An 18,578-nucleotide genomic window follows, 5' to 3' on the forward strand; every position below is an offset into this window, starting at 1 on the left:
TTTCAATTAGAATAATTTTTCTAATAAAAAGTTTTGGACAACATAGGAAAAAATTAGTACAGAAAGTTTGAAAACCTACTTCCGCCTATCCGGGAAAAACTAAATGATGAAAATATAAAATATAAGAGCAGTTTTCCAGCCATATCGAGCAGCAAGAAAATGTTTTTACTGAATGAAAAGCAACTTCATTTGAATGCACAGCCAAGTGGTCGCTTATTGAACTTTTTAAAGTATTCCGTAATACTTATAGTTTTACTTCCGTTCAAGGGTCCCCATATAGAAGTAATTGGTTCTCTGAGTTAGTTTCTCTGTAATATTTGAACGAATCAAAGTTTGAAGGAGCTCGGGAATTCAACTCTGAATAATCTATTTATTTATTTATTTACTGCAGTATGAAAATGTATTTTAATCGTGCGGTTTTGTTTTTTAATTTTCTGTCAGTCTGTCAGTAGTTACTTGAAAGCCCGAAAGTGGAAGTTGTCCACCACGGCCGGACGTAACCAAGTTTTCAAGGAAAATTGTTTTTAGAACAGTTCTAGTGGTGGAAAAGTGGTAACGCTTCCGTTTACAGTGCCATTTCCGGTGTTGCAAGAAAATTTCGCGGGTTAGAACGTTGAGAATAGCAGTAAGTGAATGTGCACGCCCCCATTTACACGTGTAATTAACCCTTTCAAGTGGCTAACTCTCTGAATCTGCCTCCAGGTAGAATTGTTTTAATATCCAAATAAGAGTCGAATTAATCTACCACATATGTAAAGTAAAGTAATCGCCTATTTTTTCAGGCGGGGCTTAACGTCCAACTATTAATTAGGTGTCCTGGACGGAGGAGACTAACAAACATACTTTACTATAAATTTCTCATATTAAACATTAAATAAAATCCAAGACCTAGAGACTGGGAATCGAACCCATTAAACCTACATCTTAGCATTGCGGGTCTAGTATCTTAACCGCTCGGCTACCGTGGCGCCTCTACCACATATGTATCTCTTAGACTATTTGAATGTCATGTTAATGAATGAGATCTGGAGGTGGAAAGTTTTATTGAATGAAAATATTTTCAATTGATTAGCATTAAGATTAATTTTATTTAACACATCGGGGGGGGGGTTAATGTGCGAGATTAATGGTGTTGTATGATTTTAAATTTAAACGTTCCAGTCTAGCGGAAGTAACACTTTGAATTTTCATGTGGGCGATAGAGGATATATAGAAGGAAAGGCCGGACGTGTCCATTCTATCCGGGAAAATGCCGTTTTAGTTTTAAACAAGTGAGCCGTGGAAGGTGAGACCAGGGTGTTCCTCTCTCGTGGGGGAGCGGAGAGGGTATATTGTAATGGGGGGGGGCCTTGCTCAGTCCTATCCCAGTTCTGCTATCTCCTCCCAACTGGGTGGAACTGGGAACCTTTTGCTCATAAACCAAGGGAGGCCCCAGAGTTTTGTTAGCAGCAGGCCACCCTCCTCCACTCCTCGTCTTTCTCTAATTAATATGATTTCATTATTAAACGGCCGTTTGCATCCAGAGACTCCACCCCTGCACCGCCCGCCCGCTCAGCTCGACGACTTTCAACCTCACCACTTCCTCCCTTTACACACACACAGCCCCCAGTACGTTTTATGGTCTTCTGTTATTAAATAATACCTCCAGAGGCCGTCGTGGCGTTCAACTATATATTTTCTTCAGTTTTCCCCCAATTCTCTTCGCATTAAAGCACCAAGAATCTTCTTCTTCTTCTTCAGTGTCTTCAGCTTGCTCCACCTTAGTTCCTCATTCTTACATCTTCGTATTCACCCTGGTTCTCATTACCTCATTTTCTTTTCTATAAATCTACCCTTCCAAAACCAAACTAACCGTAGCTAGCTTAACACACTTCCGTTTAAACTCCCGCCCCCCCTTATAATTATTAAAATTCTTTTACGCCTTAAACTTCTAAATTTGATCCAACCGGATATTGTTTATATTCTGTTCATATTATCGTCTTAAAACTGTTTTTATGTTGATGATGTTCATCTGTTTGACTTTTAGCTGGATTAATACTAAATTAGACGGCCGAAAAGTGGGGGGGTTTTATTCTCTAGTGAGTTTTTTGTTTTCATTTCTTGTTGATCTAATTTTAATGAATTTCATGTTCTTACTTCAAAATTACAGAAAAATGGTTATTACAATTTTTTTTTCACTCCCCGAAATAACAGAGATTATTGCAATCCTGTAGATTTTTAAGAATTTACCGGAGATAGAATTTTGTAATCCCCTTAAGTACGATAAAATGTTTTTTTTGTTTCACTTTATTTTCGTGTGAGTAAACACCGGCACGACTATCACGTATTTCTTTTTCACCCATTTCTCACCATCCTATTGTATCTTCATTCTATTAAAATTTTCCATGTCTAGTTATCTACGCATCGCGTGGGTCTTATAATAAATAAATCACCCCGCAGATAGGTGTAATGTTAGTGTTACAATAATCACCAACAAACGGCGCCATTGTGTTTCTATCGTTCACAAAATTGGACATAATCACCGTTCTCTTTCTAAACAAGTGTAAAGGAAAAGTGGAAATGGGAAATGGTGGAAATTTCAAATTTTTGGATAACGGTTTTGGCGGCCATCTTGTCTGACCTGATAAAGTCAGCCACTTTTTTTTTGGGCGATTTTTCTTGAAAACGGCCCAATTTTCTTTTTGTTTTCTTTTTTACCACTTGTTGCTGTTAGCTGAAACTTTTATTTGAAACATATTTCTTGGAAAAATTTGATTTTAAGACATTTTTGTGGGAGAGAGAGAGAGAGAGAGAGATAGCGGAAGTCTTCCATCTAATTACCATTTTTAGAATACTGTATGATCCTCATTCACCTTTATAATACTACTAATACAAATCTCTTTAAGAAAAACTTACAGTTAGAAAAGTTAAGTATAAGGGTTGATTAAACGCCAAAAGGTACACAAAAGTACCCAACATTTCATTAATACTTCATTAATATCATTTAAGTAACTTTTCATTAACATTTTTTAGAATTTATTAGTCACACACCCTTATGCTGGCCATTTTCATCTGTAAAATGTTAGTTCTAGTAGCACACCATTTAACTTGACTATTTGTCTGTAATATCTATTAATCTAATATATAATAATCAAACTATTAATTACAGAATAATTATCATTATTCTCCTATCTCTCCTCTCTCTTCGTATTTTCCTCTCTCCTCACATTCTCCTCTCTCCTATAGAGAGTGCTACCGCTGTGTAGCTTCTCTCCTCCCGCACCAGTTCATCACTCTCTCCTATCTCTCCTCTCTCTTCCTTATATTCTCCTCTCTCCTATAGAGAGTGCTACCGCTGGGTAGCTTCTCTCATCTTGCACCAGTTCATCACTCTCTCCATATTTACTTATTGTATACAATGCATACAGATTGTAAATTACAAAATAAATTAAAAAAAAAAATCATAGATTAAAAAAATGAAACATAAGGGGGGTAACAAGGTGATCTCGGTACCAAGGTATAATTAAGAAACAAATAAGGGGAGCATTAGCGATTCTACGGAGTTTCTTTTTGACTGGAAGGATTGGATTCTTGTAGATATTGGAAGCTACGGCTGAGCCCCAAAGTTCCATTCCCTTAAGTCCCCAGGCAGGTTTCAGTATCATAGTGTAGATAAGTCGTTTATTCTGTAGTGAGAGTTTTAGACCGCTTGTCGAGAAGTCTAGAGAGAGAAAATTGATTCGTCCATAAAACTTATGACAGAAAATTGTTACAACTCCCACTAAATTTTTGTCAACTTTGTGATGGTAAAATAATAATATAAGTAAAAAAAAAAAAAAAATATTTCCCTTCTCAGACTAGATGTCGTTGAGGTTATTGTAAAGTTTGTAAAGTAAATTTTTATTCAGGTAAAGAGAAGAAAACAAAATATTGAAAGGAGTCAGTGAATACGAGCGCACACCTATGCGTGACTACACAATACTAGATGCATAGTAGTGGTGAAGAGGTTGTCAATTCACTTTTCTTCTTAAGAGACAAACAACAATAGAGCCGAAGAGTCTATCAATGGCTAGTTCAAGTCGTTCGACATCAACAAGGCAGATGTTACTTCATACTTGGCCGAGTTCTTTATATTGTCAAGCATTTCAAAGAAGCATTTCCCAATATTCCTTACCTGGAAGGTTAGCTGCAAGAAAGAGAACAGAGAGAGAGAGAGAGAGAGAGAGAGGGGCTGAAAAAAGAAGTTTATAGACTAGACCAGAAGAGATGAAGTTAATTATGTTCTCGTCGAAACTTTAGAGAACAGTCCTACCGGTTATCTTAAGCACTACAGCTGGAGAAGTTTTAGGACGGCCCATCTGCTCGTCTTTCTATCTTTTGGAAAGGTGCTTGGGTGTTTTGTCAGAATACTTGAAGAACCTAGTGCATGGTGCATAAAAGCATTGTGACGGAAACCGGCCGTCACGATGATGGACTTGCGAGAGAAGTATTGGTTATTGTGTTGGCATTGTCGAACTAGCATTTGAGTCTATGGAAAGATCATTTCCAGAGGAGGTTCAACATAATGGTGTTAACTTGAAAAGAAGGATCATCATTTTAAAGGTGGCACCTGCTCTTAAGGAGCTCGGATTTAAAAATATGGTCCCGAAAAAATCTGCAACATACAACTTCTTTCTACCATATTCTACGAACTCTTCTTAAACTTATAATGCGACTACAAAGTTTTGGCAAAACTTCAGTTGCAATCATCTGTAAAGATGCAGTAATGCAAATAAAAGATGCTGTACTTTGATTGAACAATTACAGAATTACATTCATGATTAATTACACAAATCTCTGAAGATTATTTTATCTCCTGCTGAGGAGATAAAAGTTATACTTATATACAAATAAAACTGTAGAAACTAATTAAGAAATAAAGGCACCATCCAGCTGTCAGAGAACTGGCATGGAAGTACAAACTGACGGAAGAAGTGAATAATGGATATACGTAGAACAGACACAAAGTTAGACTGACAGAATTACAGACAACAGGACGGACAGAATGGTTCAGAGTGCATACACTCCATCAAATCTAATTCCTGTCACTGGAGCCGCCAATACCACTGGATTATTGCACTCTTGACTGCAGGAAAAGCAAAAGAAGAAGAATTTATTAACCAAACTAAATGTATTGAACTGGCTGAACACACAATGGCGGTTGGCATTATTGGTTGAACATTTTTGGCGTAACTGAAAAAAGGTACTTATTTTTATTAGAAGGTCTATGGGACCCATCCCCATAGCTGACTCCACCCTGCACTATTACTGATCGCGGCTTAAATAACAAACGGATGTAACTAAGATTAATTAATTGCCATTGATTGCATCCAAACCCCCCACTCTTGATTGTACTGATCGGGTCCAGGGTTCTCAGCATCATATCTCTTAAACGATGGGACAATTAGTTAAGGTTAATTGGAATTTCTTTCGATTTGAGTACAGCCTCATTTTTTCTGCAAGATCACTCTGGCTTTTCATTCGGAGGAATGCACCTTAACTTAAATTGTTATTTAAATTGATGTATATAATTATTAACATTTTATAACCTTCATTTTAGCGATACCACGATCAAGTAATCACTGGTTAATCTGCTCCAAAGATAGCAGAGTGCTTTAAAGGTTAGAAGCTGGAGGCGGAACACAATTTGGGTTTTCTCACTACGAGAACAACTTCTAAATATATGAAGACCTACAAAGAACTTATTCAAAGTAGTAAAAAGCTTGAAACCGCGGACGCCATTATCAGGCGATTCAGTGCAGGATCTAGGATGGAATGGAAGCAAGATTATTCGGGCTAAACCAAGATTTGATATCCTCCTGGTGTATCAAGTTAAGATCCCGTTTCAATCAATTCCATATTTCAATTACTTCACTTCCCAATTGGTCGCTAATGTTAGCACAGGTCACTTTTCTTTTCTTTTTTTTTTTTAGTACTCAGGATATCTTAAAACAGGTATTTCCGGTGGAAACTAGAAATCGTGTAATTTAGTAGGCATTGTAACTTCCTGTGTAATAATCTTCTTTTGTGGCACTCTTGACTGCAGGAAAAGCAAAAGAAGAAGAATTTATTAACCAAACTAAATGTATTGAACTGGCTGAACACACAATGGCGGTTGGCATTATTGGTTGAACATTTTTGGCGTAACTGAAAAAAGGTACTTATTTTTATTAGAAGGTCTAAGTCTTTCTTCATTTTTTTTTCTTTAGACATTTTATTGAGGGAAGAATTTTGGGGGATGAGTGATAAAAAGAAAGAAGGGAGATGGCAGAGAGGAGAAGAGTCTTTATAGTTATGATGGATAGATAATATGTCGCGTAGTATGGGTCTTGTGACAATGGTTTGGGGTCACAGAGAATGTCCACTGTGGTAGAGATCGTTGGGGAAACAAATCTGTGGGCGAACTGCAGAAGAATGTGCTATATTGGAGATTCCTTAGAAGATGTGGCAGAAGATCTACTTGGGGCCAAGATACCCCTACTATCTGCGGCGGGTCTGTAAGTGCATCCTCTTTCTTGGCTGCTGGGATATCTCCCACTCTTGGTCGGAATTTAAACAGGAAAAAGCAAGAACTCTTTAACCACAAAGTAGAAATTCTGAATTTAAAGACTCGCACGTCTTTCTCTTACTGGTATTCTCAAGAGTCTAACTCCTCCAACGTCATACAGTTTGTAACCGTACATTTCACTGAAAAGGATACTCTAACCCTTATAGAAAGAAGTAAAGTAATCGCCTATTTTTTCAGGCGGGGCTTGACGTCCAACAACCAATTAGGTATCGTGGACGGAGACGACTAGCAAACATACTTTACTATAAATTTCTCATATTAACCATTAAATAAAATCCAAAGCCCAAAGACCTGGGAATCGAACCCATTAAACCAACAATACATCTTAGCTTTGCGGGTATAGCCTACTCGTATAATCGCCTAACATACTTTACTGTAAATTTCTTTTATTAACCATTAAATAAAATCTAAGGCCTAGACAGGGAATCGAACCCACTAAACCAACAATACATCTTAGCTTTGCGGGTCTAGCCTATAACGTCCTAACATACTTTACTATAAATTTCTCATATTAACCATTAAATAAAATCCAAGGCTTAAGACCTGGGAATCGAACCCACTAAACCAACAATACATCTTAGCTTTGCGGGTATAGTATCTTATCCGCTCGGCTACCATTACCAATTTTTTTTAGACATCCCCAGTTCTACATAGCCACACATTTTAAATAATCAGGATTACTAGCTCTCCTCATAATTGTAGCGGATATTTTAGCGCTCAAGGATTAAAATTGAAAAAACTTACTACTTTAAACATTTTTTTTTGAAATCCAGAACGCTAGCGGCGGGTTTAGTGATTTTAAAGGCATAACAAAATGAAGGTTTATCTAAATCGTGATATACTTTCAATAGGTAACCGCCGTAACTCCTGTTAGTTCCTGTACCAGGTTCGTTACAGGATACAAAGGAAGATTAATTTCCGGTGAAGCTCTTGGCGGCATTCAACAGTATCTGATTAATGAGCAGTGAACACTCCCGGCCGGCCGGAAAATACCACCCACCTCTCCCTGTTATCCTGACATTATCTTCTATAAAGATTTCCGCGCCCCTTTTACTTTTCCTTAGATTGAAAAACTTTATTCCGGCCATTCTGGTTTTTATCTTCTTTTTTTGGACCAATTTAGTCTATGTCTTAGTTCTGGAATAATTAAAAAAATTAATTATTCTTTTTAGAAAAAGGGTAAGGAATGATAATTAACCCTTAGAACAGAGATAATCCTGCGCTCGTTATATCCTGTTTCCCGCAAATCGGTGAATCGTACAACCTGCAACGATCATTTCTGGTCATTCCTGTATGGCTGTTTTTCTCTGTAGAACTATTCCACAGATGCAATAATCAAGAAAAATATAGTTTCGTGTTGTAAAGTCCTTTTTTTCCCAGGACATTAAGAACGTGCTTATTATTTCTCTCAAGAGATAGATGGAAGACCTTTTTGGAAGGCCCTTTGAAGGTTGGATTAAGTGATGTATTTGTGTTCATCAGAGATTTTATTTTTAGAAATTAATACGTATTAAAATTGTTAGATTGAGCAATGGCTGCAATGATGAGATTTGGTTTTTTAATGAATGCCTTATTAAGTTGCGTCCAAGGCCCCTTGTGCAGGAGGGGTCCCCTTACTCGGCATTAAACATTCTCACGAACATTTTGGAGTAAACAGCATTAAAATCTGTGGCAACTAGTCTAAAATTTACCTCTTTTTCTCAAAAAAAAAAAAAAAAAACGAGATCTGAAATAGCATCTTATTTTTATTAATAAAAAATAGATTTAAATTTTTGACATATTCTAAGAACAATAGTTAACGCTCCCTACTACATCACCAATCTCACAATACACTCTGATCTCAATATTCCTCTCGTCTCTGGAAATAGCCCCAATCTCGCTACACATAACTCCACTCAAATCTACACATTCATTACAACCCTCTGATCAACACAACTTGTCTACAACCACACTTCCTTCAAATCCACAGCGCAGCCTAAAGCGGCGGTGACCACACGGCCATCTCAACAGACAACGCCGACCACCTAGGATGTTTGCTGTATAAGCTTGCCAACCTGGGCGAACTAACTGGCTTCCATCACTGGATGGTCGTCGTTCACTCCAACTCTTGGCCTCTTGGTGCACAAGCATGTGCGTGCACGTGTATGTAAGGGCATATATATATATATATATGCGTGCACGTGTATTTGTGCCATTTCCTTACCCTTATCTCTTTTGCTTCTTGTATCTGTTTCAGGTGCAAAATAACTAAATAAATATAAAAAAAAGAATTTTGACAAGAAACTAACCAACGCTACAAACCAGACAGACTACTTGACAAACGTTAGAAACTTAACCTAAATAACAAAAGACTCTTATATCTACTGTTACTGCGACCTATTTGGTCATACGGCATCGAAGTATGGGGGATCGACTAAGCGTACCAACTCACTACGCCTCCAGACATTACAGTCCAAAAATACTTTGAAAACTTCTTAACGCTCCGTTCTATGTATCTAACCTCACACTATCCATAATGATCTCAAAAACCCTTTTTCATTACAGATCTTGCTAACACTCGTTTTCTCAAATTTCATTCCTCTACAGCAGCTCATTCTAACCCTCTCATACGAGGGTCGTTTGAAAAGTCCGTGCAAAGTCAGAGAGATAGCACTACTGGCGCGTATCGAGGTTATCTTTAGTTAGTAGCATCTCTTGGAAGAACACACACCAAGTTTCAGCCAGATCGGTCTATTTCTTTGTGTTTGGCATTCGTTTGAATCGAGGAAGTCGAGTGATTTTCAAAAAATGGACGAAAAAGAATTTCGTGTGTTGATTAAACACTACTTTATGAAAGGCAAAACGCCTCAGGAGACTAAAGAGAAGCTTGATAAACATTATGGTGACTCTGCACCTTCGATTAGAACAGTTTATAAGTGGTTTCAAAATTTTCGGAAATCATTGATAAAATCCATGATATGGTGATGGATGACAGAAGAGTGAAGGTGCGTGAGATTGCTAGTGCTGTGGGCATCTCGAATGAACGGGTACATAATATTTTGCATCTACATTTGGACATGACAAAGCTATCCGCAAGATGGGTGCCGCGATTTGCTGACGCTTGACCAAAAACGAAATCGTGTGAAGTGTTGCAAGGACGGTTTGCAGCTGTTCCAGAAGAATCCGCATGACTTTAAGCGTCGTTTCGTCACTGTGGATGAAACATGCATACATCACTACACTCCTGAGACCAAAGAACAATCTAAACAATGGGTTACCAAGGGGGAATCTGCGCCAAAAAAGGCGAAGACCGTTCCTTCGGCCGGAAAGATTATGGCGACTGTCTTTTGGGATTCGCAAGAAATAATCCTCATCGACTATCTAGAAAAGGGTAAAACTATTACAGGTGCATATTATTCATGGTTATTGGACCGTTTGAAAACCGAGCTGCAAGAAAAACGCCCACGATTGGCCCACAAAAAAGTCCTTTTCCATCACGACAACGCACCAGCTCACACCTCAGCAGTTGTGGTCGCAAAATTAATGGAAATAGGGTTCCAACTCGTTTCACATCCCCCCCCCCTATTCTCCAGACTTGGCTCCCTCGGACTACTATTTGTTCCCCAATATGAAGAAATGGCTGGCGGGAAAAAGATTTTATTCAAACGAGGAGGTGATTGCAGAAACGAATGGCTATTTTTCAGACTTGGACAAATCCTATTATTCGGAAAGGACCAACAAACTAGAGCAGCATTGGACGAAGTGTATAAGCCTAAAAGGAGACTATGTTGAAAAATAAAAAAGGTTTACCCCAAAAAATTAAGTAGTTTTTATTTTTGCACGGACTTTTCAAACGACCCTCGTAGAACACCTATCTTCCCCCCACATTACCAGGTAATCCTCTAAGGAGATTGAAGAGAAGATGGCCTCGTGATCTACTCTTATCGTGAGAGCAGTATAGCAACAGCACGTTACTGGAGTGACACAACTGGGTGCCTTCTCCACTCTAGATTTTCACGTATTTTTCTCGTTATCAGGTACCACATTTGCTTGTTGCAACCACCGTTCCATTGTAAATTCCAATAAATGATTTTAAAAAAATGTATTTTTTTTGACTGATTCTAAAATTAGAGATTTCCAATTCCAGGAGGTGTGCATGGCTCACGCCCTGAGGCGCATCTCTTATGCCACCTGCGAACCTGCTCATTCCCAGTTCAGCTTCCTGGCCAGAGAACCACGTGCCCATTTCAGCCAACAGTATTGTCACGCTTTCCTCGCCAAATCACCGGAACAGGTAAACTAAATCTTTTTCTTTTTTAGTCAATAAAAATGACCGTCATTACCTGCGAGTAGATTTTCCGGAAATGATTTTACGTAATCCTCTCAGACTAAGGGCATATCAGTAACCCGGTTTGAAGTATTACTTCCGTTAAAAAATGGTTTGCCTTTTCCTGTTTATCAAATTTGAAAATATGATAAGTTTATTTTAAATTAAACTATTATTTAATCCCTTTTTAAATAATAATAATTTCAGTTAATATTAATCAGATGTAGTAGAAGATGGTAAAGTAATTTAAATGTTCAGTAGCAATGTGGGTGTAATTCTCAGAGGCCCAATGGGGGCACAAGATAAGACCCCCCACCACCACCAATTGGGCCTCCTACAGCTACCGGATATGTGACGTAATTTGTATGCAGAATATATTAATATTTAGTCAAATGAAGCCAACAATGAAGCTCTCTCTCTGTCTACACTAGCCAAGATCGAACTATTTCCGCCGAGAGTCCCGAATAAACATGGCTGAAAGTCATGAAAGATCGCATTTGTTTTCCATTTCCTTTTCCCCCCCACCCACCAGCTACTTTGAATGATTTTTTTTTTTGTAAATTTTCATTGAGTGAATTTTTTTACCGTCACGTCCTTTGAAGATTTTCCTCTAAATTTTGTGGCTAAAGTTACTTAACAGTACTGGCGAGATCTAAGCTGGGAGAAAACTCGGAGCGGAAGTGTGAATTTCCTCAATTTTTTGGGGGGGATTTCCGCGATTTTCTTGACTACTAATTACAGATATTTTCTTTAATCTTACACTATATTCTCTAACGTACCATTTCAATGCGCTAGTTCCCCAATGTTGGACCATCTCCCCTCTCTAGACCAAGACAGATGATACATAATAGATAACAGGATAAGCGCAAAGTTGTTCAATTAATCTTCAGTGATTACCAATGTGCTTAAACTATATATTTGCGATTTAAACTGTTAATTAATATGGTTTGGTCTTTTTTCAGGTAAGTTTGAAGGTTTTCCTTTCAAGATAACAATTTATTCTGTAAATACCAGAGGCAATTTATACTTATTTATTTATTTTTTAAAATTGCGAGCATTAATCAAGAATTAATTGGAATTCTGGTGTTCAAAATTTTGATTCAGTGAATATCTTATCTCTAGTTTGTAATATCTCAAGTATAGTTGTGATATTGATTATTGATGATCGCCTTTGGTTTTTGTTATTATTATTATCATTATTATTATTCCTCGTACCCATGTAGGATGGGGAAAGTTGGAGACCCGTCATGTATCTACGGAGACTCTGACCTCAATGACGCCCATCACACATTCTTTCTGTGGGTGATAGATGGGTGCCGGAGAGAGACAGAGCTTAGAGCAAGAGATCGGGAGAATCGCGCTCGAGAACATAGTAGGGATATTATGCTCTCCCACAGAGTCGGCTGGGATAGGGTGGCCACCTTTGTGAAGGCAGTCCTTGATAAGAAAGAAGCAGGAGCTGGATTTCCGTCTGCTCCGGTCGTTCCAGAAAGGTGTATGAAGACCGGTGGGAGCTCCTTGAAGTAATACGTAAGTGGCTCCAAGGTGGGTTGCAATGCCTCTAGGGGAGGTGGGTTTTTTAGTGGGTGAGGGTCCCACATACCGTTGGCATTTCTCCCACGATGATGCATAATGCATTTTCCCCCTCCATAAAACAAAAATTATTATTATTTTTAAATGATTTAAGGCGCGTCAACATCTAAGGTTATTGGCGACCGGAGCTTTTTTCAGTGCACTGCCCCGGCCTCCGGACAGTGTTCTCTCGTTACAGACAACATTGTCCATCACCGGTTAGTGAGCTGTAAGAAGCTCCAGGGAGACAAAATCTAAAGGCCAGCAGCTGGATTCGAACCCGGGACCTCTGCGTGGGAATCCAATACGCTTTATATTATTATTATTATGTTATATTATCGTACTCTTAGATCTATATCTGTTTGAATAATCTTTCTAGCTTTCCTAACCAAAGGAAGGAGAGAGAGATGTTCTTAGAATGTGTACTCTTATCCATCCATACTTAGTGCCTGTGAAAAAAGATAAGATTAGTTAGAGGTATTGAAACATAGATAAAGTCAGGACTGTTTTGTGTGTACGTATATTTGTTTGTTCGTTTGACAAAGACTTAAAAACATAGTCTATGCTGAAAGACAAAAGTTATTTGCTCTTCCAGTTTTAAAAATGGTAGCAGCACTTACATATCCATTAAAGGAAAACAATTCTGGAGCCAAGGGAGCCGCCGCTAAGATCACAAAGGGGGGAAAGGAAAAAATTCTTTCAAATTTCCGGAGACTATAAAGAAATCAGGATTTAAAAGTTCTGTCCCTCATTTTGTGGGTGTGTGTTTGTGTGAGTCCTTTTTTTTTACAATCCTTTTTGATCCTGGATAAAGGAGATGCCGCGCGCGCTATTTATTGGCCACTTTCAGTTTGGTAGCCTCCTTGTTTTAATGATCTACTAATAAACAAGATAAAGATGGTTATTTCAGGAGGAGATGGCTACAAATTTTAATGGCATTACAAAACCATCAGAACCTTTTTAAAATCTTTACAATTCCCACGGGATTCTTTTAAAAAAAACTGTATTTTAATTTATATATTTATTTTCCATGAGAGAACTTTTTAAATTGTAAATTTACAAGAAGCTGTTTTCCAAAAGCAAGCAAAAGGGGATAAGCGGTTTCTTCATTTAGTGACTCTGAAGACATCCCAGCCTAATAATAGAAAACAACTCGCCCCCAATACTGACGGGCTCCTCTAAATAGCCTCTTTTTTTCCTGAATAACGCGGGCTTGGGAATGCATTATCACTTCCCTAAGAAGTCTACCTAGGTAGCAGATGGGTTCTCTGCTTGTTCTCTGCCTATTCCTTTTTTCCTTTGAGGGGGAGCTGTGGTTTTTGTTCTGGGAAATAGCCTTCTAATTAGCACTGAATCCAGTTTACCAATCCTAACACTAGTCCAGGACCTCTAATGTTCCTTATTACTCCGGAACTGAGGCCGATAAGAGGAAGTTGCGTGCATGTACACGACAGATTCTTCACTTCTAAATCATCCGATTTCATCCGTTATCTTTCTTTGTCAGGATCCTTAAGATTCTTTACCCGAAAAGTAATGGTAGATTTGAAATATTCTCTATTTACTTAGAACCCTAATTAGCACTATTTAAGATCAATGTAATAAAAGTAATAAAATCAAGTTCATCAGTTGATAAATTAAAATTTATTGCTAGCCAGCTTCCGGTAATAAATCACTTGTTTATTGTGTGACAGTTAATAAAGAACCCCCCCCCCCTAGAACAGTTAGATTTATGGCCATCAATGTTATTTATTTTATTTTCTGTTAGTTTTATAAATATATGGAGATAAAAACCGGTGTTTCGATTTCTACGACAAACTCTGTCTGGGGCTTAATGATCAGTATACTAGTTAGACGGAAAGATTTAGTTTCTCGTACATCCGGTCATCAACGTCTTTATCTCTTAGGTCTATCTCTGAAGGCTTTGACTACATTCCTTGGTATTTAAATTTTAATCGTTGAAAACCGTTATGTTTGTGCTATTTTCTTTTAATTTTTTGTGCGTTCAGCCTATAACCGCCTAACATACTTTACTGTAAATTTCTCATATTAACCATTAAATAAAATCCAAGGCTTAGACCAGGGAATCGAATCCACTAAACCAACAATACATCTTAGCATTGCGGGTCTAGCCTATAACCGCCTAACATATTTTACTATAAATTTCTCATATTAACCATTAAATAAAATCCAAGGCTTAGACCAGGGAATCGAATCCACTAAACCAACAATACATCTTAGCATTGCGGGTCTAGCCTATAGCCGCCTAACATATTTTACTATAAATTTCTCATATTAACCATTAAATAAAATCCAAGGCCTAGACGCCAGGAATCGAACCCACTAAACCAACAATACATCTTAGCATTGCGGGTCTAGCCTATAGCCGCCTAACATATTTTACTATAAATTTCTCATATTAACCATTAAATAAAATCCAAGGCTTAGACCAGGGAATCGAATCCACTAAACCAACAATACATCTTAGCATTGCGGGTCTAGCCTATAGCCGCCTAACATATTTTACTATAAATTTCTCATATTAACCATTAAATAAAATCCAAGGCCTAGACGCCAGGAATCGAACCCACTAAACCAACAATACATCTTAGCATTGCGGGTCTAGCCTATAGCCGCCTAACATATTTTACTATAAATTTCTCATATTAACCATTAAATAAAATCCAAGGCTTACACCAGGGAATCGAATCCACTAAACCAACAATACATCTTAGCATTGCGGGTCTAGCCTATAGTCGCCTAACATACTTTACTATAAATTTCTCATATTAACCATTAAATACAATCCAAGGCCTAGACGCCGGGAATCGAATCCACTAAACCAACAATACATCTTAGCTTTGCGGGTCTAGCCTATAGCCGCCTAACATATTTTACTATAAATTTCTCATATTAACCATTAAATAAAATCCAAGGCCTCTAGACCAGGGAATCGAACCCACTAAACCAACAATACATCTTAGCATTACGGGTCAATCTCTGACCGTGGCGCCCTCTGAGGTATTACTTATTAGTTCCATTTTTACCTAGCTTTAGCGGTCTCAATGCTTCTAAGCTCAAAATCTCACGAGTAAGCAATCATCTGTTTCTTACTCTGGAATTGCCCATTTTACTAAAAGCGTGATATTATTATTACTGTTGTTGTCTTCAGAATATACTCATCTTGTCCTTCCTTGGGAGTTCCTTTGTCGTAAGCTAGACCTTTACCTGCTCCCCTCATCTAGTTATTGCGTGCTTTTTCTCTTTTTTTTTTACCATTGCTTTTCCCAAAGTAAAAGAGATAAACATCAAATAAATAAGTTGAAAGGAAAACAAGGAAAGCAAATAATATGTTATAGGTATATACCTTCCCGAAGCATCTAGTTTATCTCTTAAGCTGATAAACTAAGGGAAAAAAGAAGAACGTCTTCATTTCCCAGCCGGGAAAGCAGAGAGAAAACTCCCAGGGAAAAAAATAAGTTATTGGAATAGAAGTAGATTTTTTTTTTGTCTTCCCTTCTTTGTCCCAAAATAAGATAAAAATGGATGAAGTTAGGTGGGGAGGAAAGGTACTGGATACAGCAGAAAAATTGTTAAACATATTTTGTGTCCACATCTCTTCCCTCAGGATGTTCTTAAGGAAACTGTGTGGGACTAAGGACCCACAAGAAAAGAATATGATCAAAATATATTTCGTTACAGAGCGGTGAGCTAGTCAGTTTTCTTTCTTCTTGGGTTCGAAACCTTTGAAAAAGAGAGAGAGAAGGGAGTATATTGTTTACGTGTTTAGATATGAATTGGATTTCGTTAGAGAGGTAATCTCAGAGAGTTTAAAGGGGGAGTTCCTATAGGCTACTACTGAACTACCCTCGGGCTGTGTATGGATTCTCGAACGGTCCCCCTTTTTTTTCCTGGGGGGGGAAATGGAACCTGATAAAGGGAAGAGCGACGTACAAACAGGACCAGCTCTGGCCCAAATAAGGAAATCTAGTGTGGGCGGTTTAGTACACTGTCTCACTCACACACTAAAACATTATGGATAAACTCTCCTTTTCTATCCCATATAATATTTTATTTTTAGGGATTTTTTTTTTTTTTTTGGTAAAGGAATTTTATGAATAACTGGTAGACAAGGACAGAAAGGGGTTCTGAAAGGGAGTGGGGGCACAAATTCCTCTTTTGTACTGAAGACTACAGAATGTGTTGATGTGTGAGTGTGTCTGTGAATGAAGGGATAGAATACCTCAACAAACATTCTATCCCTGTGTACGTTTGGGTCTATGTTTTGGGGTATATACTCGTATATGTGGAGTAATATGAGATTTTTGAGGTTTTATATAAGCTTTTATATTAAACCCAACGGGTAGGTTAGAGGTTAAGCGATCCCAAAAGAGATGGACTGGCCATCCCTCCGGGATAAACTGGATTTCTGGTTGGTAAAAAGTAGGAAGAGTTATTGATAATATTATGTATTGTATGCTGGCCAATATACAATATATATTTACTTCATACGCTTTATTGGTAAATATTTTGTCTGGAGTGTGGGTTATTTCCGTTAAGTTTCCGTCATTGCGTCATGATAGGATTTTCAAATATGTCGAACACTATTGCAGGAACCTGTTGGGACTTGCTCTGAGTATGGTTTTATCAGCCCCCACCCCCTCGATGAATGAAAAGATTTCATATCTGGTGAAAACTCCATTTTTCTAAATTTGATACATTTTCCTCACTTTATCAGAGCATAAAAAGAAGAAGAAAACTCTGTCCCAAACATCCTAGCGACAAAAAAAAACTATGAAAATTAATGCGACATGTTTAAACACGCACATCTTCTTTCCTTAACACAGCATTATGTACATGTATAAACATGTATAGCCTTGGGGCAACTAAGGGTGTACGTATGATCTACATCATCGCAAGGAGCCACTTAGGGCGCATGAATTTTGTAAGTCACCAAAATGTAGGGCGTTACATTAAAGTTTCTCAAGTGCCACCCAATAACAACAGCCGGTTTCATCTTGTTAATTTATTTAGTTTTTAATTTTCTACATATTTACATCCATTTTTTTGTTTTTGTCTCACCACTCACACGACTTTTAAAGGAAACATTAAATGACCTGAAAGCCGGGGGATAATTATTTACTAGCAATTACGACGACGTTGGCGTGTTAATTGGACAAGTCACGCAATGCTAAGGCATTTTATTTAATGACCTTATTGGAACGGAGATAATAAAAGACATTTTAAAAAAAGAAGCTACGATGCAATGATTAGTTTGAGGACAATATTCATTAACTAAGAGGGTCTCTTGTTTTTCAATTAATAAATTTTTATTGATGCGGGTAATCATGAAGATCAAATGAGTGAATGCTGGTTGAACGTCATCAGGGTCTGCGCCTAACAATAGACCCACCCCTCCTAGGGTCTTAAAAAGCGAACCCTAAACTCCCAGCCGTCTTTTCTTCAGCATCCTTAATGGTTCCCAGTTTTACGGCACGAATAACACTTTCAACTAAAATCCCTCTCGTTTCATTTAGACTAGCTGCTAGGGAAATACTCGCATCACCAAATCCTAGGTCAATAAATCGAATTGTAACTTAAAAAAGGAAGTAGTTCTGATCATCAACATGGTCACTTCCTGGCTGTCTGTTCTCCTCACACCGTAAACAGTCCATTAAAAGATGAATATATCTTTTATCCAATTACCTCACAAACTGTACAAATTTTTATCTCCTTATCTTATTGAATCAGATTAAACACTACTTTATGAAAGGCAAAACGCCTCAGGAGACTAAAGAGAAGCTTGATAAACATTATGGTGACTCTGTACCTTCGATTAGAACAGTTTATAAGTGGTTTCAAAATTTTCGGAGTGGCCATATGGGCACAAGTGACGCTGAACGTTCTGGACGCCCTGTTGAGGTTACTACTCCATAAATCATTGATAAAATCCATGATATGGTGATGGATGACAGAAGAGTGAAGGTGCGTGAGATTGCTAGTGCTGTGGGCATCTCGAATGAACGGGTACATAATATTTTGCATCTACATTTGGACATGACAAAGCTATCCGCAAGATGGGTGCCGCGATTGCTCACGCTTGACCAAAAACGAAAT

The 18,578-nt window shown here is 37.9% G+C and overlaps 1 protein-coding gene across 2 annotated transcripts in view; it reads left to right on the top strand.

Annotated features, from left to right (window-relative positions):
• Nucleotides 1-18,578, top strand: part of LOC141457862 (EGFR adapter protein-like) — a 454,378-nt gene that overhangs the window by 338,857 nt on the left and 96,943 nt on the right. For both annotated transcript variants that reach the window (XM_074135185.1, XM_074135186.1), the window contains one exon: nt 10,713-10,859. In XM_074135185.1, coding sequence (XP_073991286.1) covers nt 10,713-10,859 — 147 coding nt within the window. The remainder of the gene's footprint in view (nt 1-10,712; nt 10,860-18,578) is intronic.

This window comes from Rhodnius prolixus, unplaced genomic scaffold (assembly GCF_049639745.1).
Source record: "Rhodnius prolixus isolate KJV_2025 unplaced genomic scaffold, Rpr scaffold_5, whole genome shotgun sequence".
Taxonomy (NCBI): domain Eukaryota; kingdom Metazoa; phylum Arthropoda; class Insecta; order Hemiptera; family Reduviidae; genus Rhodnius; species Rhodnius prolixus.